The sequence below is a fragment of the Fusarium proliferatum genome (assembly GCF_900067095.1).
Source record: "Fusarium proliferatum ET1 genome assembly, contig: FPRO_scaffold019, whole genome shotgun sequence".
Classification (NCBI taxonomy): Eukaryota; Fungi; Ascomycota; class Sordariomycetes; order Hypocreales; family Nectriaceae; genus Fusarium; species Fusarium proliferatum.
This window is the reverse complement of record NW_022194808.1, coordinates 217,201-241,661: the sequence shown is the minus strand read 5'-3', so window position 1 is coordinate 241,661 and position 24,461 is coordinate 217,201. Positions and strand designations below refer to the sequence as shown.

The 24,461-nt window shown below is 45.3% G+C and overlaps 9 protein-coding genes across 9 annotated transcripts; 2 read left to right on the top strand and 7 right to left on the bottom strand.

Moving 5' to 3' along the window:
• Positions 1–149: 149 nt before the first annotated feature.
• Positions 150–1,652, bottom strand: FPRO_16043 (uncharacterized protein; the record flags this gene model as incomplete). Its single annotated transcript, XM_031225144.1, has 3 exons — positions 150–360; positions 416–647; positions 1,412–1,652. The coding sequence occupies 3 exons, from the start codon at positions 1,650–1,652 to the stop codon at positions 150–152; spliced, it is 684 nt and encodes a 227-aa protein (XP_031090332.1).
• Positions 1,653–2,880: 1,228 nt separating this feature from the next.
• Positions 2,881–3,648, bottom strand: FPRO_16042 (uncharacterized protein; the record flags this gene model as incomplete). Its single annotated transcript, XM_031225143.1, has 1 exon — positions 2,881–3,648. One exon carries the CDS (start codon positions 3,646–3,648, stop codon positions 2,881–2,883), a length of 768 nt encoding a protein of 255 aa, XP_031090331.1.
• A 1,043-nt stretch (positions 3,649–4,691) lies between these two features.
• On the top strand, positions 4,692–4,990 carry FPRO_16041 (uncharacterized protein; the record flags this gene model as incomplete). Its single annotated transcript, XM_031225142.1, has 2 exons — positions 4,692–4,736; positions 4,784–4,990. The coding sequence occupies 2 exons, from the start codon at positions 4,692–4,694 to the stop codon at positions 4,988–4,990; spliced, it is 252 nt and encodes an 83-aa protein (XP_031090330.1).
• Positions 4,991–5,898: 908 nt separating this feature from the next.
• On the bottom strand, positions 5,899–7,551 carry FPRO_16040 (uncharacterized protein; the record flags this gene model as incomplete). Its single annotated transcript, XM_031225141.1, has 5 exons — positions 5,899–6,220; positions 6,279–6,625; positions 6,678–6,741; positions 6,790–7,336; positions 7,383–7,551. The coding sequence occupies 5 exons, from the start codon at positions 7,549–7,551 to the stop codon at positions 5,899–5,901; spliced, it is 1,449 nt and encodes a 482-aa protein (XP_031090329.1).
• A 1,630-nt stretch (positions 7,552–9,181) lies between these two features.
• FPRO_16039 (uncharacterized protein) lies at positions 9,182–9,457 on the top strand (the record flags this gene model as incomplete). Its single annotated transcript, XM_031225140.1, has 2 exons — positions 9,182–9,367; positions 9,425–9,457. 2 exons carry the CDS (start codon positions 9,182–9,184, stop codon positions 9,455–9,457), a joined length of 219 nt encoding a protein of 72 aa, XP_031090328.1.
• Positions 9,458–10,478: 1,021 nt separating this feature from the next.
• Positions 10,479–10,806, bottom strand: FPRO_16038 (uncharacterized protein; the record flags this gene model as incomplete). Its single annotated transcript, XM_031225139.1, has 4 exons — positions 10,479–10,500; positions 10,557–10,616; positions 10,671–10,697; positions 10,745–10,806. 4 exons carry the CDS (start codon positions 10,804–10,806, stop codon positions 10,479–10,481), a joined length of 171 nt encoding a protein of 56 aa, XP_031090327.1.
• A 3,244-nt stretch (positions 10,807–14,050) lies between these two features.
• FPRO_16037 (uncharacterized protein) lies at positions 14,051–14,668 on the bottom strand (the record flags this gene model as incomplete). Its single annotated transcript, XM_031225138.1, has 2 exons — positions 14,051–14,326; positions 14,369–14,668. The coding sequence occupies 2 exons, from the start codon at positions 14,666–14,668 to the stop codon at positions 14,051–14,053; spliced, it is 576 nt and encodes a 191-aa protein (XP_031090326.1).
• Positions 14,669–14,999: 331 nt separating this feature from the next.
• FPRO_16036 (uncharacterized protein) lies at positions 15,000–15,992 on the bottom strand (the record flags this gene model as incomplete). The annotated part of the gene is made up of 1 exon (XM_031225136.1): positions 15,000–15,992. The coding sequence occupies one exon, from the start codon at positions 15,990–15,992 to the stop codon at positions 15,000–15,002; it is 993 nt and encodes a 330-aa protein (XP_031090325.1).
• A 2,202-nt stretch (positions 15,993–18,194) lies between these two features.
• FPRO_16035 (uncharacterized protein) lies at positions 18,195–19,607 on the bottom strand (the record flags this gene model as incomplete). The annotated part of the gene is made up of 6 exons (XM_031225135.1): positions 18,195–18,497; positions 18,552–18,585; positions 18,646–18,943; positions 18,999–19,273; positions 19,326–19,391; positions 19,447–19,607. The coding sequence occupies 6 exons, from the start codon at positions 19,605–19,607 to the stop codon at positions 18,195–18,197; spliced, it is 1,137 nt and encodes a 378-aa protein (XP_031090324.1).
• Positions 19,608–24,461: the final 4,854 nt, after the last annotated feature.

Sequence of the window (24,461 nt, the reverse complement as noted above, 5' to 3'; positions counted from 1 at the left end):
AAAAGAATCGCATGAGCTGAAAGATGGGACGGAGGACACTGAAGAAGTGACGATAGCCCCGCTCAAGCCTGCTCGGTCTGTTGGTCACCACCTGTTCCATCCGGAAAGCAATCTGATCCTGCGACATGGCTGCTCTTATGCGATGGCCCTCACGCGCGAATGGCATGATTAGAGACGGTTGGTCCGGCGTCTGCTAGGAGCGACAATGTCCCGTCGTCGACATCCTGCTGAAAAGCACTTCGGATCAAGAAGTTACGCTCGATGCAGTTGACGCCCGCTGCCAAAGCGTAGGAAATCTGGTCGATGTTGTCGATATTGTACTTCTTCTCTAGTTCGGTACGGAGATGTTCAAGTCCATCGCTATATAGGTGCTCTTGGTAGATATCATGATCATTCTCGGGGCCGGCTAGGTTACCCTCCGTCGACGCTTTCGTCCCTATTGCCTGTGCTATCTCTCTGGCCATTATTGCCGCCATCATGATCATCTGTAGCATTCGCATTACTTGCGTCAAATTCAGAATCGGGCTCGGGCTCGCACTCAGACTTAGAATCAGAGTATGAATCAGATCCTGAATCCGTATTATCGTCGTCTTCATTCTTCGAGCGTAGACGTGTCTCCATGGGTAGGTCTTTGAGCTCCTCGTTGACTTCAATCTCAATATTAGCCCCGCAGTCATACGTATGGAAAGCAGGCTCATTATCCACCCAGAAATGGTCGTATCAGTGATTTTCGGGAAAAAAGTCTTCCAATTCCTCATGAAGAGTGTCTGGAATGTTGTCCACTTGTCATACGATAGACTCGATGTACGCCGGTCGTTCAAGCCCCATGATGGCTCAACCACTTTGCCCAACAGCTCACTATCCATAAAGACCTCGATGTTGTATTCAGCAAGAGCTTTGGTGTGGTGTCGCTCGACGGCGCTGCTTTGACGGGAAGCCTTCTGCCGTTGTCGACGGTGGCCATGTGACCCAGACAAGTCATCCATCTGGCTCTGTACTGGATGCATCACGATGAACCAGACTTCACGAGATGCTGCAGTTGCAATCCGAAAGGTTCGGTTACGAATATCGAAAGGCAGGCTGGTCGAGACGGGTTTGCCAGCGTACGATGAGTGCCAGTATCTCAGGGTAAAATTGACGTTATCGAAGAAGCCGCTCCGTCTCGTGATTGGGCGTAGAGCCTATCATATCCAGGTGAAAAACCGGGAAATATCTATCTTCAGGATTAGCAACCTTGGACCCGGACGCCTTCCTTCCGTAGTCTATTGTGTATCTTCATTGAAACATTTCGAGCGCCTGGGCTGCATCGAAATCGAGCGTGTTCGTTCGTGATATGAAGTTTTCGGCTGGAGTAGGCACCGCCATTATTAATACAGAGAAGTTGGGGGGAACAGCAAGCTCGCATACTGACGTTTCATCCTAAAGTTTCCCTCGGAAGTATCAATATTAAAGTCATTCTTGTTTGCGGTCTGAGCCTCAAGAGCTGCCTTCACGCCGTGCTCATCAAAGTCACTATCAGTGTAAAGTTCGTCGACAAAGTTGGTGCCGGCAAAGTTTTCGATGCCATCGTCGTTGCTTTCCTCAGCATTGCCTATGAGAACGTAATCCTCTGCTTCTGCGATCTCGCCTAGTAGAATATCATGCCCACCCATCGCGCCGATGACTGTATTAGTACTGAATAAATGATGGCGTACCTACAAAAACGATGGCCGGATCCTCGGGAGATCACACCAGCCATGTGTGATTTTTACTGCAAGGGTGAGCTTTAAGTCATACCGCCCTTGTTCGTGCTCATTTCCACAAAAGCCGTAATCACACCGACTAAGAATGTAAGACCACTTGTACCTCGGGGTTGAAAAGATTTATGAAACTAGCTTGAGTCTAATGGAAGTTAATTTGAGTGCTGTTCCTTGTCGACCCGTTCTTATTACAAATATCCCTAATTTCAGCGTGGCCTTTATACATTACATCATCATCATGGCTGGCAGTCCGTCTTGACCGGGCGCCTTCCACGGCTTGGCTTCCATCACCTTCTCCACCTCCTTCATCGTGAGGTTCGGTACGGCCACTTCTCTGCACCGTGGTCGCGGGCTTTCTTCTTCTATGTCTGTTGGCAGCGGCGGGAAGAAGACGTTGAGCAGTTCCTCCGCCTGTTCGACTTCGTCCTGCGTCGTTGTTCCATCAGTTCTTAGCCATTAGGTATGCGGACAAATAGAGCAACAACCGGGAAGATAGGCATTTGTTAGGTAATTACCATGGTAGTCGACGGAGATCCAGACTCCGCACATCCACACCTGTCCTCAAACCCCGAGCGGAAATGAGCAAAGTGGGTTACTTAGTATGGGGTTAAACCTAGAGCCGGTAGAGGCGCTGGTGTAACCTAATCACTTCTCCGCTTCGCCGTACTCCGGAGACCTTTTGCCACTGCCGAAGCTGGTCAGAGGATCACTTTTCATTTGTCCATGAATTTCGCAGTGTTTTTCGCGTCGCAAAAGACACATATGTTTAATTGAAATTATGGTGATGAGTTTGTTCATTGTAACATGTAAGGATGATCCCGTCTAGGACCTGAGTCCTAGAATGTCCTAGATGAAACTCCTACGATCTAAGTTCAGGACTACAAACCTTAATCTGAACCCTGAACTTGAGCTGGGAAACCGTCAAGTCTTCCAGCACATATTCAACAGATGGTTTGTTCACCTCTACAACCTCTAAAACTGACATTAATGACTAGTAAGCGAGGCCAAACATATGGAGATCCAGATCTAAAGTTATAAGCCTAAATTGTAGCTACCTTGATACATAAAACACCAAAATATTTATCTCGTGTTTGAGCTAAACAGTCTCGAGCTTCCATCATAGGGTGTATTAACAACTCAATCACCAAGGCAAGACAGTACCGTCGTAGCTCATAAAACGGCCACTTTTATCCCTAGTGGCTGCATCAATCACAGCCACCACCCCATCAACGCTCTCCTTCACAGTAATAGCCCCCAGAGCCCTGGGGTCTGCGTTAAGCTTCGCAACCATGCTAGCCGCCATCTCAGTCTGAACCATGCCAGGGTGAATGACAAAGCTCGTCAACCACTGCTCCTCAAAGTGCAGCCTCCGCACGAACCAATTTAAGGCAGCTTTGCTGGCGCCATAGGGGCTCACATCAACAGGCAACACATCAGCCGCACCATTGCTTGCGATAGACGACGAGATTGCTAAGAAGACCGGGCCATGAGGAGCGTTCTTGCTGGACTTGAGTAGCGGAGCGACGGCGGTGAAGAGCAACAAGGGTGCGACAGCATTGACAGCGAAATGATCCATCGCGGAAGAAAATGTAATTTCAGATGTACGGGTAGAAGAGCAGGAGATGCCTGCATTAGCGATAACGATGTCAAGGACGGTGATGCCGTGGTCTTTTTGCAGAATCGCTACAGCGTCAGTGGCATCCGAGACGATAGCCGCGTCGATTTTGATAAGAATGAGCTTTGAACCAGAAGCCTTGGCAAGGGAGAGGAGGTCTCGAGAGGAGGGGTGCGAGGGGTTACGCACGGCGGCGATAACGGTTGTTTGTGGACGTTGAAGGAGGAAGGCAACGAAGCCAAGGCCAATGCCGCGGTTTGCCCCCGTGATAAGGTAAGTAAGGTTAAAGGACATCCTCGAGAGACCCTTAATATAATCTAGAGATGGGTCTGGTGGTTAATAATTTCTCGAAATCTATAGTAAATGATACGGATGATCTGCTGACAATTTCTGTATCAAAATTCGGGGTTGTTTGTCGGTTTTTATAGCATCAGACTTGTACCTCTTTGCGTGGTGGAAATGCTAGCCCCGACAAAAGGGCGTAGCATCCGAGCACGTATATAATCGGAGTCGGTTCTATTATAGTAACCTTCTGAAATAACGTTGACTCGATAAGCCCCAAGGAGCAACAAGCTAGTGCTGGAATATGAACATCACTAATCCGAAAACCAAAAGATACGGACGAATGTCCTAAAGGAGGTCGGGAACCGCTGGCGCTACCCACTTTGAGCAGTTCTAGACGAGTCAGTGGATAGCTGTCCTATTTCTACCAGAATGCAAGGGTTTCCGACGACCCAGTACGGCACATAATAGCCGGGGCCCCATAGGGACACGCCTAGGCGTCTCTCCACTTCTGCAAACGCAGACGTGCGGATTATGTCAGCTCCCAATTTGGCACAACTCCACAACTGCATTTCGAATTTTGAGGCTGGCGGGTTTCAGAATTCCGAGATTTAGAACTGCAATGAATTCCTAATTATCAAGCTGAATACAATTCCTGCTGCTCTTTTCCATCATTCTCAGCCGCCTTCAAGATGTCGCGCATGCCTCTTCTGCGAGAAGATGGATTACTTTCCATCTCTGCCGCTACCTGAGCCTCCACCCAATCATTTCTGCTTTACTCCAATCCAGGTACGCCATCATCTCTTCCTTACTCCAATCTCTAGGTCCGGTGGGTGTCGTACAGAGTTTGCCCATCTGCTTCCAGTCAAGACACCACTAGTAGCTTGCTTTGTCATACCGCAAAGGTAGACCTAACGCACTCCGATACTGCTGGTTAGTTTTGACGCTACCATGAGGCTGCGCCTTATACCAAGCATCTGGAGCAGCGACGTATCTCCGATAGATAGCTTGTGGGTCATCGTATCTTAGTGTTGGCTCCACTGGTGCTGTTGAAGATGATGCTACTGGCGACTTCCCTCCCTGTGTCGATAAATTTGCTGGTGACGCTGCCGATGATGCTGCTGTCTCTATACTAACGACAATGCAGCTAGTATCATCCCTACCAAAACGAGCATGTCCGGATAATCCCGATGATGGGTCTTCCAGCAGTTCCCCTTCCTGCAAAGATGATACAGATGCAGATACTGCTGCTGCTGGTCGTGCTTCCCCGGATAATGCTGGCGAGAGTACCACTGGCATTGCTCCTACCTGTGTTGACGATGATGACAAGTACAAAATCCCCTCGTGCCGTTGAGGGCATGCCTCTGACGTCATCTTGTGTCCTGATTTGTGGCATCTACTGCATGTAGGTCGTGCTCTTGGCTGCGCTGCTGCCTGAACTGCCTCGAATGCACTTGGTTCTCTCTGAGTGCTCGATTGCGATTTACTTGTGGTAGAATCGGCAGCTGTTCGATTAGATCAGTGTCGAGGCTCCAATAGTACCTGATGAAAACCAGGACGGCTCAAATACCAATGCGGGTGGAAACGCTCCAAGTGAAGGGTTTGGCCTTGCTGTTGTAGAGCCTTGAGAAGATGGGCACAAGGGAGGCCGTGGGATCGAGAGAATGTACCGGTACAACTAGGCAGGTCATCTTTCATGAGCCGCTTCCGCTGTTCTTCAACTTTGCGTAAAGCCTCGTGAGATATCCATTTGTTTTGCCTGTCTAGCTTTATCATTTTAAGTTTATCTAGTTAATCATTTCTTCTTGAAAAGTCAACGTGCCTCTGCAGCAACGCGTAAAGTGATGCCTAAGGCTACAAAGCAAGATAATAAGATAAGGCGTTATACACTATGCCAAAGAACACAATAACCTTAATGTTAAGTCTCAGCAGGTCATACAGCTAATGACTTAAACCTCAATATCCAATGGAACAAGTGGCCTCAATCTATAAGCTTAAAGAAGATGTTTTCCCCAGTCTTGGAGGAAGGGGGAAAAGAGGGGAAAAAAGGTAAATTGAGAAAAGAAAGTTTTAGTGCTCAGGGAAAGACTATAAATGTTAATAGACTGAAGCTGGTTCGGTAAGTTAGTAATAGATTAGATCAGATTGTAAGATAACTCAGTAAACGTTAAAGAAATATAAGTTGAAGATAAATATAGTTCAAGAAACAGTTAGGATTAAATATGATATAATAATAATACTTAAGATAAAGTATAATATTTTTTAAACTATACCCCAATCACCACTACTCTTCAGGTCGTCTACATACTCTGCCAAATTTTGCTTTTCTGTTTCTTCTTCAATAGTCCAGTTCCGTACTTTATGGCCAATGGGTAAGTTTGTATTTTCAAATGCCTCACCCGCTGTTATAGACAATTCCGCTTTCTTAAAGTTCTCCCTTGCATATTTTTCAGCGTCATGCGTCCAAACCCATTTGCCAACTAGCAATGGCATTGTGCGATCTTTAACGATTTCGGTCATATCACGTTGAAGCTGGCGTCTGTTCAGGAAGCCGGTGTGTTGTAGGAGCGTAGTACGCTCATATCTAGATCAACATCAGCCTTGACGCGCTCAAACCCATTCTGTTAGCGGTTAAGTCTTACCTCAAGCGTGAGTGCACCTTGGTAGCAAGAGGAATTCTGTTTCTGCCAGCTAGTCGCAGACATTCGGCGAGAGACATTGCGTCTTCGAGAGCCATTGCAGCTCCAGTTCCGGAGGATGGAATGAAGCTGTGAGCAGCATCACCAATTTGAATAATGGTACCGCGGTCTGAGTACCACCGATTTTGCGGGTTCCGACAGCAAAGCTTCCATCGCACAGCAGTTTTAGATGGCGTATTGAGAATCGCTTCCATCAGGATTGGATCCCAATTGTTCCTGTCAGGAAAGGCCTGCGCCACTTGCTCCGGCTCTATGGTAGAGGACCAGGATTCTACTGCGGTGCCGTCATCCTGCTCTACATTAGTCTGCTGCCTGTCCATCCGCATAGTAAGTAAACATCACCTTATGGGTAATACCGAGAAAAATATGTGTTTTTGAAAGTAAAAACATGACATACAGATTATCACTGTCATTACGTTAGTCTTTTCTCAAAGAAATTCTTCTTCGCACCTACGCAGTGTATACACGTAATTGCGGACGGGCAAGCTTGTTGATGGCCCCAAGCAACGCCGGAGCATCCTTGATATACTCAGTAGAGTACCAGACGCGGTCAGCACAAAACCCCGTGCTAACGGCCCGCAAAGTTCTGCCCAGGGTAATACTACAACTCTTTGAGCCGATGCCGTCAGCGGCGACTACCACATCGGCACTGAAAGCTCGGCCATCCTGGGTGAGCGCCGTAGCAGTACCGTCGACATTCTCGACGTATGAGGTAACGTTGACGCCAAGTCTCACTTGTATGCCAAGTCTTCGACACTGTTCGCTAAACATGACAGCGAGATCTCGCCGACTGACAATGGGCTTACTTCGGATAGGCCAGATAGCATGAGTTGCGACTCCTGGAAGATTGTACTCCTGTTCCGACTTTGGGATAGCTATTTTGCCATCGGGATAAAAGAAGCACGTCTCGGTGTCGTGTGCAAATCGATCCCATTCTTCCAGCATCCTTGGGTACTGTCTGATCGCGCAGTAACTGTTTGGACTCAAGTTGATAATGTCACCTGAATTATTAGATCGTGTCAAACTTCAGTGAGTCATCTCACTCACCAGCTTCGGAAATCGTCTTGCTTTTTTCGAGAACTTGGACTTCATGGCCCTTTCTCCAGCATTCAAGTGCTGCCTGCAAGCCACCAAGGCCCGCACCTACGATCACAACGTTTATGCCAGTTGGAGGGTAGCGGACGACTCCATCCAAAATTTCGCCGTGTCTGGACATTGCGAGAGATAATTTGACAAAGAAATAGACAAATCTTAGAGGTAGTTATCAGATGCGAAATAAATCTTTTCGGGCAGAAAAAATTGAGTAAACTTTGTGTTTCTAGACCGTAGTCTTTATAGCTCAGGAGATCGTCAAACGAATTTCCTAGTCTTGAAGTAGATTATCTTTCAGAGCCTGGCATGCAGTTGCGTCCCCAGTAATTCGGGCAGAGACTCTCATCCAAGCCCGCTTACGTTATCTCTCTCGAATGATGATCGTCCTCGGCATTCAATGCGACTCATCATCAGGACTACAACGCTGAAACCCAACATCATCGACACCTGCAGTCTCGTAACTCACGGTAAGCACACAAGTCGTAGGATCACGAATGAATGCTACACGGCCGAGGGATCTGGCGCACTTCCTTGAGGTGCATGTATTTGTTTTGGGTTATTGTGTGGGTAGTTGGTATGCTACCTGAAATGTGTTACTTTGAGAGTGTTATTTGAGTCGATAGGCTTGATAATTGATTCTTGTATCGCGCGCCTTACCTAGTATCCCTCCATCTTCAGCAAGCCTCCGCCAATTATCTATGGCTTGAGTAAGCCAGGTTCGACCGAGCAAAACTTGGACAACATAATCATTCTTACTCTAGGGCTCCACTATCTGATATTACAGCAACTATAGCGGACAGAGCTGGCGGGGTTTATTTCCCCAATCGAAACCTCCGCGTTACGGCTCACCAGATGCTGACAATTCAATAGTATGCCCACTTGCAATAGAAGTAGGGTTGGTGCTGATAGACCTGTTGGCGATCAAATGCCGTGATAAAGGGTAGTTTCTCGGAATAACAATGACTCACCGTTCGTGCACGACGTGGCATTTCTGGATATCTACAAAAAGCCCAACCCCCGCTTAATAAAGAGCGCTCGATTTCACTAAGCGCACGTTCAAGAAATCAATGCGGCGGTAATCGCACATCCAATTATCCCCTGGCTGCATCTACAATGTGTGTAATTTTCCCATGCTCATCAACCCAGCAGTTGATCAATAACCAGAGCTTTTAGTGTACACAGAGTCGCTAAAAGCTCTCAGGTCTGCAGAGACAAAAACGATTTCTACTCAAATATCAGTCTATCTAAAGACATTGATAATTTGGTTAAGATTTGACTGTCGCAGGTTTAGACTTTAGGTTACAACTACGGATGTCTCCTGGGAGGGTCTGAAGATTTCGTTCCCTTAGTTTCACTTATTCCTCATGCTGATGAAGCAAGGTTGTCTCCGGGTACCGATTCTATCTGTGAGAACCCCCTCAATTCCGTTCAGGCTATTATTAAGCACTACCAGGGCGGGTCCCGGTGTCTTTCGTAAGCGGTGTTTGCATCGGCGAGTCTAGTCGTGCCGGCTAGAAGCGCCCTCGGCCTGTTTCTTACATCAGGAGACTCCGAAATCTCCGAGCAGTAAAAAAGGTTATTGACCGTAGTCCGGCGTTTATGTAGAAGCCGAACCCAATGAATAAGCATGATCATGACTTGAATTTTGATCCATATCTTTTTTATCTCCTCCAGGTCCCGCATCACGGATCTCTGGCCAATTATTCAAAATCATTCATCCCCACTTCGGTGTTCTTGCTTTACCGAAAGTCACCATGACCATCTCATCTGATTCTACTGCGCCCCTCATTGCTGTCGTTGGCTTAACGGGGCTACAGGGAGGCAGTGTCATTAACAACCTAGTTACGTCGGACAAGGTCTACCGCATTCGTGGCCCTACTAGGGATGCGAACAAAGAAGCTGCTCAGACCCTTGCGAAGCGGGGTGTCGAGGTTTTCACCGTAGAATGCCACGGGAACCCACAAAGCATTCCAGGGTGCAACTTGTGTCTTGGTTAGTACAATTTCTCCCAGCTTGATGCTGTAATGTAATGCAGGGAACGCGCGGTGATAACAACCAAACTCAAAGATAATGACCGACTACTGTGAGCACGTGGACAAGGCCCGTGAGATAGCAATTAGACGTTTCAGTTTTAGGGGGGAGAAACGATATAGTTAATGGAACTCCTAAAATATCTTTCAATACTTCTACATATCGATCAACCTAGGAAGATGTTACGGCTGAAGGCGATGAAGTCCAAGCTCTATACAGATCCGTATACAAAGACGGTTAGGTGCTTAGAGAGAACAACTCTGAGTTGTGTCAGCATTATTCGAGACGACAATTGATTCGTAAATCACCACTATATCATGTTTTGTTTTTGTTATCTACAAGGTAAGGATAGGCCCCTCTAGGCATCTCTAGAGTTTCCAAAAGCTTAAACATTAATCGGCTACTACAGTCAGCCGCACCGCAAAAAGTCAATATCATTATGATTTGGCTGCCTCAATTGCAGTGTGAACCTAGCTGCACACATACCGGCTGACAGCTCTGCTCATCAGCTGGCCTCAACCTTCCTCTTTCAACATGCCAAAAGGTCTTTCATCGACCATCGGGCTTCTCATCATCATGCTTCCAAGTTAGCCGAGGCCTGACCAACAAGAGGCCCAGCCACATCATCAATTCTATAACAGGAGCCAAAGCGGGCAATGATAATGAGGTTTTCTCTATGTCCTCCAGTGTATTGAAGGAGGATGCGAGAGGCGCGTTGACCGGATGCCATGCCTGGCAATGGCAGACTGTAAAAGTCATGGTCTCAAGTTGTTTGGACTCTGGCATATTTGGTGATTGATTGATAATCAATTGATTATTTAAAGGAGATATGGATTGAAGAACCTTTTTGTTGCAGTCGCTTATCATATACAGTATGGTAATCAGCTCTAACCCACTATCTCGTCCCTTTGTCCTACTCGATCCAGGCTCGCTTTAGACTCCGGATGCTACTTATTTTGTACACTGGAGTGACCATCAGTACCAGGCTCCAGAGGCCACATTGTCCCAAGTGAACACTACTCACGCATTCAACATAGCAATTCTATAGATAGATTAGCAAAGCCTCACAGCATACAACTTAACATATCCATCGCTCACATTATACCAGTTGGACTGGATCCAGCCATCACATTCTTGAGTGTTTCGACAAGTTTGGCCCTGTCAAGTCAAATTGTCAATAATCTCAAGCACTAGAGGATGCGTGACACTTACGGCACCACATGCTCCTCGAATGCAATACTATCTTTGTGGTCAGTCTGTAGTAAAACATATTGTCATGAACTCACGTCTGTATTCGGACGGCAATTCTGTCCTGGAGGAGCAACTCCTCCATCAGCGCGACAAGCATTCTGTCTGCGGCACTGTGCGTTGACGGAAAGGGCAAATAAGAGCATCAGTCCCCTCATGTTCACGGTTCGATGACCTTGAAACCAGTATTGTGTAAGATATAGCTTCAGATTGGTAAGGAAAACTTCAGTTTATATTTCTATAAAACAGAACTACGAAGCGCTTTTATAAGTTTTCCTATTACCCCTAGCAGAGTTACTAGGCTATGAAACTTAGTATCGGGAGGCGAAATTGGCACTCGTATCCCGGCTGAATAGGCCTGGGTTGGCACCGACGAAAATTAAACAATGCGGCGGGATTGAGTTCAACCTTTGTGCAGCAGGCCCCTGTCAAAGCATGAACTCACTATTGCTTTCATCATAACCTTGCTTGTTTGTTAAACCTTATTAAGGTACCCCTACAGAAAGTGACCTCAGGCGTGCTTGGGGGCGGTGGATATCAATTAAACTTTACGAGATTTGGGCAAGTTAGTGGTGAAGGGTGGTAGCAGTATGTGAGTTCGAGAAGGACCTGACTAATATGCGGAATAAGACGTAAAAGCTTTCCCGGAATACTAAAGAGGTGATATATATATATATATATGGCTTGGGATTATGCCTCTATTCAGCTGTAATAAAACAGGAAGGATGCTGCTGCATAAGTTCAGAAACGAGCTCTGGTATTACGACCTAAAGGGGAGAAGTGTTACGACCCCAGCGGATATGTCGCGGGTACCTCACTACTTTTCTCCAATCACATAAGCAGGCCCACTGTCTCACGCTGGACCGACCTTCCCAGCACTTCGGTCCACCAACAAGGATAAGGACCGAAGACTCTCATCCAACGGTCCTCCCAGACCGATGCATAAACTATATCGGTCCTGAAGGGACCGACCTCAACATACCATCGGTCCCCACGAAGGCTTCTAGTATATAGGACAAATTCATTTGCACTTCCATACATCTGAGCTCACCAGCTATCAATGAAACTTCTTCACATTGATCAAGCCTAAGACGCATTGAATTTACCATTAAAAGACGTGACACTTCGACAACGCTCAGCATCACGCCCTACGCAATCTGCCAACAATAAACCTAGCACGGCTTAGTTTACCCACAGTTGGGAACCAACCATCACAAATTGCTTATATTTACTTGGATTTCTACTTATCCCTTCCATCCCTACCAGTCGTACCTAACCGCTATGCCATAAAGTAAATGACTAAGCTATAACTATTATTGCAGTAAATACAGTCGTGCTTACAGCCGCGTGTAGAAGCCTTAAGGCGCCACCACAGACACTTAACACAACAACCAGCTGTTTTTCTTATTCCAATTTATTATATCATAATAAGAAAGCAATAGACTTTCTAAAACGCATTATATAAATTAAGTTAATAAAGTGCTAGAATAATCATCCTACTACTTATCCTTCCTCTCCCTACCCAAATTCTTCCAGTAAGAGAGCAGCTACAGAGTTGGCGTTTACACATCGACTACCACCTAAAGAGGCACCTTTACCAAGCCACAACATGTATTCCTGGCATGTCTTGAATGACTGTTTAATATGCTTCAAGAACCATTTAGTACGGCCTGGTCGACTAAATGCGCCAAAGCATAGAGGCATTACCATATCTGGGTATTGGCATGAGTTGTCCCCTTCGTACTCTGGATCCGCAGCTCGGCAGATCTCTTGCGGCTGGTAACACTTCCAGCACACAGCGTGCCGGTCCACCCATTCCTTCTTCTTGCTCTGACAGTCTCGAAGTGCTTTTTGCTTAGCTCGAATCCAATCAAAACGTCGAGCACAAGCTGTTACGATATGCTCAAACAATTTTCCTTCTACGCGGCAATAGAGACAGCAGCCTTTCATTGTCTCAAGATCTCTTTCATACCGACTCAATTCTTCATCACGTACTTGGTCCTGACGGAGCACCTCGGCGGTCGGCATTGCGCATGATGCTTGGGACAAACGCTACAGAGCTCATCGCCCTCCATGCACTACCGCCAGTCAGGTTTGCTATCAAGGAATTGGCTCAAGACCCCGCGCGAGCAGTATTCCTGCAAAAGATACAGTTGCATGGCCTCTTTGTCTGCTGCTACAGGTCTGTCCGGGTCCAGCAAAACTGTACAAGACAAGCTGCCTGCTCACATGGATTGCCTAGCCCACGTTCTTGCTGGACGATTTGTTGACTCTCGGACGATATGCGGCCGCACGAGCTTATTGTGCTCGAAGAAAAGCTCTTGTTAGACTGGTGGCAGTGTCGCTGTCAGCCAGACAGTCGGTTGGCATACTCTGGGAACACTTCTGTACAAGCTGGCTCGGCCGATACAACAACGATGGGGGCTGATTTGTTCGAGCCTGGGCGCCAGATATGGTGCTTTAGTGCGACTTTATCGAGGCGCCCGAGCATATTACCACGTAAGGCTACAGTGGGAAGGATCAAAATGGTTGTTTCAGCTCCCGCCAGGGTGGCTCCGACCATGAATACCAATGTCTTCCTCGAATCCGTTGCAAGAACGACGATGACCTGCTCAGGTGCACGTGGACCTATGGTCGCCAGCATGGCATCCCGCTGACCAGGGCGACGCTCAACTGTAGCTCTGGGTCGTTATGCAGCCTACGGGCGGCCGCGGTGATTCCATCTTCTTTGGCAGCCGGCCTTGCACGAAACCGTACCTTCTTGCAAGCATTGAATAGCCCTTGAGCTTGTGTATTCGATACGGCAGGGAGCCGCTTACTCTAGAGCACTCGATCAATCCGAAACAGAGACCGCCAGCTTTAAGACGCTCGATAGGCACGTTGAAGTGAGCTTGTCACGGTCAAGGTCGTGCTGCCGGCATAGCTATAGTTAAATGTCCGGAAACTATAATTGCTCATCCCGGCAAGGTACGCAAGATCCGCTTCATCCTCAACTTCTTCAGATACCGCGATCTCACCCATACCGAACTGAACCTGCTCCCTGGCGCTAAACTTCTCCTTTGTAACAGAAGTAGCAACTTGGCGCCCCCCTCCCCTTTGCCGCCTTGTCTTGCATCTGCAATGCACTGATGATGTCCTCCATAGCTTGTTGTTGTAGAGGGGTCTTTTTGATTATATCCTGCGGCACTACATGGCTTTCACCCTCTCTTGTGAAATGGCCATCCTCTCAACATACTACCTAGTAATAGTATGCTAACAGCTACTTTATGATCTGGAAGTAGGAAGTAAGCGATAACTTGTTCTTGAAGCTCCGGAACTTGCTAGCTTTTATACTATTTATATAGCTATTGTCGCTGCGGATCGCTGCGGAAATTGCTTAGCCTCTTTGCACGCTGCTGCGTTATCTTGTGATTAGATGACTTGTTGCTGTATAACTTATATGCGTCTCTGAGTATACTCTCCACTGCGGCAAGAATGCGTCCGAGATCTACGTCCGTATCAACTGCGCCGCCTTCTTCTTTACCGTTATCGTCATCACCACCATCGCCGCCGTCGTTATCGTTATCGTCCCCGCTTCTTGGTAATGCATACGACGATATGATCTCGGCATCGTGGAGACCCTACAGGTGTGTAGGGAACCTAGTATGGACAAGCCAGGGTACCCGATCAGCCCGTGACGCCTCGACATCTTGCACAATCTCGGCTTCCTTCTCTAGGTCGCGCGAGGCCTGGATGATGTTAGCCTTTAGCTCTTCAAAAAGCTTTCCCTCCTTCTGCGACGCGGACGCCGTGGCCAGGCCCGACCCTATTAGCACCCCTCCCGTTATTGGGAGAGATAGATCTTCTTTAACTACAAAGTAGTCGATGAGGCCCTTGGCCGTGAAGTATTTCTGGAGCTTGCATGCCCCCCAGAGAAGTATGGCGTCTGTATGCTTAGAGGCCTTCTTCCTATGAACAGGCATGTGATCATGTATCTTCCTGACCCGCCGCGTACAATAGTCACATTGGCCTTCTGTGCAGGTGCAGATGTAGCCTCCGTACGTGGTAAGACCCTCTATAGGCCGGTATGGCCTCTTTCTATCCGCCTTCCGCTGCCATATACCTCGACCGGCCGCAGTTCGTAGCTCAGAAATCGCTCGATTGTTAGTCGCAGTTCGTCACCTTTCATCCGGTGCGGCTCGGCCTTCAAGTGACTCCTCCAGCTTGTTGTCTTCGGAACCAGGCATATCTTACAGTACTAGGATATGGTAATTATATTTCTGATCTAACACTACCTACTAAATATACCAGAGCCTATTCGATCTCGAAATATCGAATTTTGCCCCTAGCAGAGGAGAACGTCTGGACCCGACATGTCTGAAACATTCCCTGTTCCTCTGCACTCATTGGCGAAATCCCTAATTTGTGTATGATCAGATGATCCCTGATCTTATTTGAGGATGATGTGAAGTGTGGCGTTCCGAAGACTTTGACGCAGACATTACACTTAAACGCAGTATGAACAGCCAATCCGGGGATCGGTGATATCTTCTCACGAGGGATGACGAGCTTCTTGAACGGGCAAAGTTCATACGTGTTGAAGCGTTTTATCAAAGCTTTGCAAGCGAGTCCGGTGATGCGGTGAGTGTTGTTCAGGTGCCTGTAAAACGCACCTTGCCCAGGTTGGACCATCGATTCACATGCAATACAAATCAGAATCTGATACTCAGAATTGTAGAGAAATCCGTCAGAATAGTTGGATTCGTTTTTTTCGTAACAAGAACCATCACTGTTCGTCCTAAGCTTCTTTGACGCCCGGTCCTTGTCATCAGGCTCTGCTGGTCTTTTTTGACAGAGTTCGTGAGCCACACTAGTGTTTGGTTTGATAGACCCTTGCAATTGAAGGCAGCATTCTTTGTAGTAACTTCGGCTCCATTCTTGCCACGTATCTGGTAGTCGACGATACATCTCTAAGAGCTCGGGTTGGAGTCTTTCTGGAAGAGCTCGATCAATAGCATATGTGGTCAGCAGCATGCGAGGATGATGACCTGCTCCCGCCGCAAACATGCGTATTGGATCAGCCGCGCTGGAAGGATAGTAGAAATTTGCCTTGTCAACCAGCTTTGTCAGATACCTCTTGGCGATTGCCAAAGCAGCTTGTCGGTACAGTGACAACGTCCATGGCGTGACCAGGTCTTGAGTTCTGCTTCTCAATATACTCGAAGCTTGCTCGGGTGATAGATGCTTCCTTTTGCCACCAGGGTCTAAGAAAAAGAAGTTTTTGCTGTCATGCCGCACTGTCTGCATCTCCCTGGCTAAAAATTCCCAGACCGGTCGAACGATAGCGAGATACTTCAAGAGGCTTAAGCTGAGGTCTGTAGGAACATAGCGAACGATGTAGAAAGCGTAATTGTTTGAAGCACGAGCCTTGTTGTAACTGATAACAAGGATCATCTGCCCGTCATAGAAAACCACATTGCGTACGGATAACTTTGAATTCAGGTATCGAATACTGGTTACCTCTGTCCTCCGGCCCGGCAGACCAGCTCTGAAGTGAATTGCTGCAAAAGCGGACTTGCTGAACTCGGTACCAGCACTGAGATACTTATGGCAAGTCTCTGCATTCCAGTGTCCCGACTTTGTGAAAGGTGTACCACGAAACGACGATTTCTGTAGCCTATGGAGTAGCGTCTTCCATATATCTACCAGATTATTCTCAATTTTGTCAATGAACGACCAGCCGGCTTTCCCAAATGTCAGATCATCTCGAATGGCGGGAAACGTCGATATTTGTCTCCGACCCTAACAGCATCTCACTTACTTGCTCGTATACTTCTTTTACAGCTTTATGATGAATCTCACAAAACTCTGATAGCCGGACCGTTTTGTCGTCACCGATTGTGAATGACCGCCCGTCAGGGGCCCAGGCTAGGTTGCCTGGCACTCCCTCTCGTTTTACGATAGACTTTGCGAATGCTTTCAGTTCAATCAGCTCTCCAAATGGTGCGTAGCAGCCCTGCAGTAGGTACTTGCAGCGGATAAACGAAATGTAGTCAGGTTATGACAGATAAGTTATCTGACAAGGCCAGGCAAGGTTAAGTATATCGTAGGCATAAACAAGGACGGCGTATTTGAGGGATAGGAGCCGGCCGATCCACACAAGGGCAGCTGGTCTGGATGACGAAGCATGGGCCGAATGAAAAGCCAAGGACGATCCGTGGATACCTAAAGCGGCTCTAAAATGGATGATAGCAGATGCAGACATATCTCCAGTGGGTTCCTGCTACGTCCAGAAGATCATCGATAATTAGAAAATGGCCTCAGATAGATGTAACCAAAGGCCAGACGGGAGAGAAAAGACCGGATCAGTATCTGTAGCATTTTCGACACAATTCCCGTTGTGGTCTTTGTTACTTTCGTTAGACTAGTCCTTAATCTCTGACTCTTTATAGTCAGTCAGATAATCTTCCTTATCTCCGTCATTATAGTCACTAGGCTCGCCTTCCTCTTCATCCAATGCTCCATTAAAGTTCAAATCCAGAGGTGCAGTCTCACGCTGCAAAAGAGAAACCAGATATAATGTATAGCGAATTATGATATTTTTATCACTTCAGAGTTATAAGTTAAAGATTTCTCGCCATTAGTAGTTATTAAAATTAGAAACTCTAAACACGTAATAAATAAACCGTTTCTATATATTAATATAGTTTCTTATGTATCTAATAATCCTGAACTTGTAAGGCTAAAAGTTGTCTTTCTAATAGGTATTTATCCAACATTGAGACCTGTGTGAGGTTTTTAAGAGCGTGAATATTACACGATTAATCATAAGGTTAATATCGCGAAGTATAACTTGTAAATAAGCTTCTACAGCGGCCGGACTTCAGAGTGGTTTACCGTGCCATTAACCTAATAGATAATCCTTGTTTTATATTAGTTTAGGCTTCCTTGCTGCGGCCGCAATAATAGCAAGTAACTGGTTATAAAATAAGCAAGACTACCCTGTAAATTGTAGCCATGGAGTTGTCCTGTTCTGTTTGATATTGTGATAAACTGACGGATAATTATAACGGAGCTCCAAAGGCTACATATTTAAGAACAGCGCAAGTTACCGGATTAGTGAGATAATATTATATAGTGTAAGTATATGGCTTTTAAGGATAAAGGTCTATTGAAAAGGGTCAAAGCTTTATTATATATACTGGACTTATACCCCTATCTTTACAGTACAGTTGCGAAATGCGTGTGGTTAAAATGTTGATTTTTATAAAGGCTTTCAGGAGGTAGTATTGTTTTATGCTATGAAGGTAAGTCTAACTATGAAGGGTACGACGGAGGAAGAGGCTGACTAATGAGAAGGTGTATTATTTACCTTTAATTAAAAAGCTAGCTAGAAGATTAATAACCCCGTCACTTTTTTGGCGAAAGAGGATATACAGGGGTGTAAGCCAATGAAAGACCGTGAATTTCCTCTTTTACCGAAAGTGAGCCGGATAAAAGGGGTGTAGACTAAATAGTAAAAATAACTGAGCTATCTGGAAGCGTACCTTCCAGGAGGCCGAAGCGTGAACTGCCCATAGACCAGGTAAGCCAGCCAGTTGCTACCGTTCGCCACTCCTTAATATAGAGAAGCACGTCATCCCTGATCTCTTTGTTTGCAGTGCTTGAATTATAATAACCAACCATCAGCTCAATCTTCTTCAAAGAATCTCCAAGTCTGGTTAGTACGGTATCAATTCCATCTTGCAGCTGAAATGAGGGCGATGAGTGTACGATCAGTGGGATTATGTTCTCATGGAAATCTCCCCTTAACTATCTATAGTTTAATAACTTCCAATGATAGCTGCTATGCAGGGACCGACATACCACTTCTTTTTTACATGAAAAGAGGTCATTTATGCTTTCGGTTCACCCTTAGTAGGTACTATTTAAAAGTTGAGACGAGTCCTGTATTACTTACTAGATAAGTATAAGGCCGCACTCCTCCTGAATTTGCATTCCCTCCGTAGTGGCCTTGAAAGCCTTCGAGAAAGTGATTTGGTTCATATACCTGGGGCAAGAGTCAATAAGGACTATTTTCAAACGAAATGTCAGACAGTACTCGAAAAAGATGACGTATAATCTGAATCCGAATGCTCTCACGCGTATTTTGAGGTATTCTTCTGGAGTCGGCATATGGGCTAGGGACCTCTGGCAATCTTCCTCATAGACCGCCATTATCCATCTGTTAAGATAAACATAGGTACAGTCCCGGTCCTCTGCATTCAGTCAGTAATAAATCTATTAATTACCCAAGACTAGCACGCAACGTACCCTGGGTCAGGGACATCCGTAGTCCTTGCCCGTAAACCTCGAAAATCGCCATGAGAGGGGTTGGTGGGGTAGTAATGGCGCCATCGGATATGTACTGTTTGCTAACATCCAAAGATTGCTGAATGAAGCGCAAAGAATCGAGAACGAAGACTTTAGAAGACTTCTCTCCGGAAGTTTTACCTCTGCCCATGTCCATTTGATCATCCCATAGGTAGCCCCATGTGATGAAGGCACCTATGACGCGGAGCTTCTCCCATTTTGCATATGGAAATTGGCTACAGCCCTTGTTAGTGAGACGTTGACATAATCTTCAACTATGTAACATACCAAGCTATCAGTTTTCCAAAGTCGGCTTTAATGTACTTATCAGAAAGTGCTGTATCCCTAATAGCACTAAAAAGCCATAGTCAGCACGGGAGAGCTATTGCAACCATCGGCTTCTTCTTACCTAGCTATCCAGGTATCAATCTCTTTGACGAGCAGGCTGTAGTGTTTGTTCGTCTCTATTGGGTATTCTGAAAACATTGCCACCACCGGTGGGATCTCGGCTTCCTGGCCTCTGATACGATGTGCCAAAGTTTCATGTTCTTGATCAAAGTTAAACTGCATTTCTAGAGAGGATATTAACCAAGTTGTTCGAGGACAAAAGTACGCTAACTCAAACCCCCAGAATAGCTGTAAATTTACTTACTAGGCGTTCCGATTTGAAGTCTTATGGATAAACAGGTTGATAAGTGTGAGGCGAGTTAGAATTCTTCAATAGAAGGTGTGGTAAAGAGTAGGAATGAGCTGTGAGGTAGAGAGCATAATAGTCTAAATATACACGAAGTTGCTACGCATGATCGTCATTTGGATAAGGCAGTGGCCCAGGCGGTTCAGGATGAACCCCGCTTAAAGTATGTGGCGACCTTTACTTGGAAGAGGGTGGTAGGCAGATTATCTAGGATGACGTGGCACCTATAAACGTCATCCCTACGACATATGGTGACGCCATTTGAAGATTTGAAGGAAAACAGGATAAGTTCTTTCTATTGGAGGGTCGGAATATGTAATGTCTGGTATAATGAGTGTGATGTAGCTGGGTGGCAGTTGGGTGGGTTGGAGAATCCCTGGAATGATATTATTTGTGGATCACTACTGAGCTTACAGACCGACGGCTCGTGCCATGAACATGTGATATATTACTGATATGTGCTAGGCCTTAAGTATATATCTGAAAGTATTGCTTCATACTATACTGCTCCCTGTCCAGCTACTACAGGTCTTTAGTCTTAAAAAGGGGCCTTATATTAAAGAAAGAAATAACTTACAGTTTTAAGATACTTTCCGAAAATAATACATGAGATCCTGTATATTAGTTTTAATTATTAAAATTGCTATTATCTTTATAAAATTTATGATAAAGAATTAAATAATTTCATTATGAATAATTTTAATATTAATATAAAATATATATTTATATAAATATTTATTTAACTCCAAGTTCGTGATACACCGTCTTTAAGCTATCCCATGTAGGCGTTCTTTAATTCCTTGCTATTAAATATATTAAGAAAAGTTATTTCGTTTACCTCTAAAAATTAATTTCTAATAGCTCTTTTATGTAACGGTTACACTTAATGTAACGGTTGCACAAGCCGTTAAACCACAGGGCAAAAGATCGGGCCATAATCGCTATGCAAGCAATTATGGGTGTGCTACAGCTGCCTTATAGAAGCCTTACAGCGCTGTTACGGGCACGAATCGTAACACTTAACCATTACGCCATAGGGCAAAAGATTGGGCTATAACTGCTATTATAGCAATTGCAGTAGTGTATACAGCTACTTATAGAAGCCTTACAGCACTGTTAAGGGGACGAATGATAATATTTTAAGCCTCTTAAGGTTATTTTTCTTTTATAAGCTAAAAGATACTAGTTATTTAAAGTGAGAAAGTAAGTTTATTTATCTAATTAAAATAGTAAATTAAAATAATAAATTAATATAATTAGTTTATAATTAAAAAGAGCTATTTTAATTTACTCAGTATTATCTAATTTATTAAAAGGGTCTATTATGGCTATTGTCTTTATATAAATATCCTTAAAGTCTTTATCTTTTTCTGTTACTTTAGCTCTATTAAAGACAGGGTTAATTAAGAAAATTAGGTTATTGACTATTTTGAAAGAGAGCCCTTAGTGCCACTACAGGCTATTATATTTGTGTTATGTTATAGTATTAGAATTATAATCAAAGTTGATAATAGGAATTTAAGTCAAAAGCTAAATAACTTTATCAATCCTTGAGATTTTAGTTACAGATATCTTAGCTTATATATATCTATCAAATGAAAAAAAAAAAAAAAAAAAAAACCGCCAGCTACTAAGCAGCGCTTTTATATATGTATAAATAAGGTTATGATATAAATTATATTAGGGTTACTTTTAGTAATCGCGGACACACTTGCTGTCAATTTTCCTGCCTCACCACCAGGACCAGCAATCACAATCGGTGGTGCCTTGCCAAGACTAGCACCGACCGGCCCATCACGGCCTAACAGTCAGCTCTCATAATTGAATGACCACATGACTCAGTCGTCGGCAATTCGACGGCCTACTGAAGGCTTTCTATCTGGTATCTAAAGAAATAGGGCGTTGCCTTCACTTCCTGCTGTCTTAGCCCTAATCAGCATTCGGTTCAACTTCTTCGCCAAGGCAGGCTGGGCCATCCTTCTTTAAACGGCAGCAGCGATGATAGAGCTTTCTGGTATCGCGTCATAAAGCTAGCATACCCTTGCACCAGCCGCTAAAAGATCTAAAGCGGGGCGGGCCGATCTTGACTACAAGAATCTAGTATTGCAAGATTGGCTTTTCGGCTCTCTACTATTGACTTCGAGCATTGAATATTATCACACCTGATAGACAACTGGCACACAGCCGCATTTATCCGCCCCCCCATCATTGAGCTCATCGCCTGCTGTCTGCATCACATGACGCTTAACGAATTCCAAGGCTCAGGCGACATATTACAGGGATGTCTGCAAGTTCAGTCCCCCGTTGCGTAATCTCGGCCTGTTTTCTCCTTGTTGATGCTGATTGAGAATATACGGCCGCTTCCCTTTTATTTGTTTTGATGCACCTTTGTAAGCAACTGTCGCATTTTAATGAATCACAACATGACTCGTCCACTTATGAGACAAGAGACAAGAGACAGCACAAAGAGCGCATCGGCCCCGCACAAGTCATTGCTACAATGCAGCCTGATCTCAACAGCATTACTTATCGCATTACATAAGTTTTCACTGACGTGGCAGTCATTGCGTTCTGTACCCCCACCTCCTGTCTCGTCTAACGCATCATCTTTCGCGAACAGGTACGCTTCCGGTATTCTTATGAGGCTGACGTGCAGTTTTGAGCAATTGTCCAAACTGGTCGGAAAGCCCTCCGGCGACAGTGTACATGTCAAGGTAGTACTGACCCCGCCACGTAGCATTGTGAAAGCAAATTGTAACGAAGAGCTGTGGATCTTTAGATGAAGGAGAAGCGTGGGTTTTAACAGAACTATAAAGGTCTCCGGAATGATGAATCACTCTACCGTCAAGTTGGAACCAGACTTTCATTCAAATCCTTCTTTACACGAGCTTTGGGAGACTCTAAACAACATAGACTCTCTGCCAATGCGTACGATATCTGCATCTCGTTGCCTAACTCGAATAGAGTCAAAGAATATCCCAGCGATGAAACTTGAGTATGGTTGAAATGGACGTCAAGAAGTACTTCTTGTTCTCGTATTATTGATGGTTTACTGGTATATCACTCAACAGAGGGAAGCCAAGGTCAAACATGTAACGCTTTTAGGATATATCTGAGTGACAAGTACGATCGCTTAGGGGCATCTAAATCCATATATACGATGCGGAAACAGTCAAGTTCAAGAGAATGACGCTCTTTATATCTCTCTTATAATAAGGCTTCATGGTCTTCCCTACCCTCCTTCAACGATCAAAAATAGTGACGTTTGAAAATACTGTCTCTGTTTACTATTGACTTGTATGGAATGGCTCTTAATTGTCCTTTCCGTCAGTCATCTAATAGCTTAGTTTTATTGATATCTAAGATTGTTAAGTATTTAGACTACATTTTATCGAGTATAGACCTTAATTTGTTACGATTAGGACTTACAATACGAATTGGAATGGCGGCGCAAGCCATCGGCCAGAATTAAACCCCATTCGCGTCTGGACGACTTGAGTAGAAGCGAGATATCTTGTTAGTAGTAGGTGACTGCTTCCATAGGCTTTGCCTCATCAGGATCTGATTGATCTGCAATCGAGCTCGTGAAACGGCTGGTTCGTCTTGCTCAATGCTGATGGTTATTCCGAAAGGATGTGCTGCACAGCTCGGTCATTCGGTGCTCAGATGGGCATGATGATCAGTGTGATCTGAAATCAAGTCTGAGCGACACCTTACTTCACTACCTGGGACTTGCTGCGCTCGCGGATTGACAAAGCTCGCGTGTATACATTGTTGTCGGCGTATGGCAGCGGCTTACAGTCAGGGGCAGCCGAGCGAGGTGTCTGTTCCAGCGTCATACGGTCATCTAACGTTGAATTGCTTATGGATAGCCAAGTCTGTCTGATTGAAGAACCCAAGAAGACGGCAAACTGTTGAGTGAATGAGACATTCGTCACTCCTTCTCCTGAATTTCTTTCTGGTGATGACGACGTTGGAGCTATGATCTTTCGGGATGCCTTGAGTCATCGACACGAACGTCGTTGAGGATATCTAATACAGTTCTTCTCTTCAACCCTTGTTGTCGTACATTTATCGAACATGCTCGACCGTTTGATTATACTGTTTAAATAGACTCATTTCAAGATTCCATACAAGTTAATTAGCATACTGAAAATATTCAACTACTGTAGTGGGAGGTATGTATCATCTTCTCACGGAGGCAATATAGCGGGAATAACCAGTACTACCTAGCTGTATTCTGTAACGAGCTTGAATATATCGAGCGGACCTGAATAAACCTATGAGCTCGTAGTTTTTCTTCTTCCATGGTTCCTTCATGATGTTATCTTCTGGACTCATACCACAATGTTCACTAATCGTTCCATTCAAAACCATGTCACTCGATATACGTGGCAACCTCCAAGATGTTCTATCGTTTTTCATGAAGGAATGGCCCATTGTCATTAATATGAAAACCTGTCGCGTCGCCTGGAATGCCAACTCACCCGCAGTGTAGTTGACTAGCAACGGCATGTCTTCGTAGCCTTCCATCATCTTCATGGTTCACAAGTTTCTCGTTGTCAGCTACTCCACTGGCTACAAAGCCTCGGTGGACATACCAAAGTCGCGTACAACACGCTGAGGGGGAGTCATTTGTACCAGAAATTGGCGTAACAATGAGTGAGGCCTTGACACAGCATCCATTTCTTCCTGTTTCGCCTCAAGATGGCTACGTATAGCATACTGTT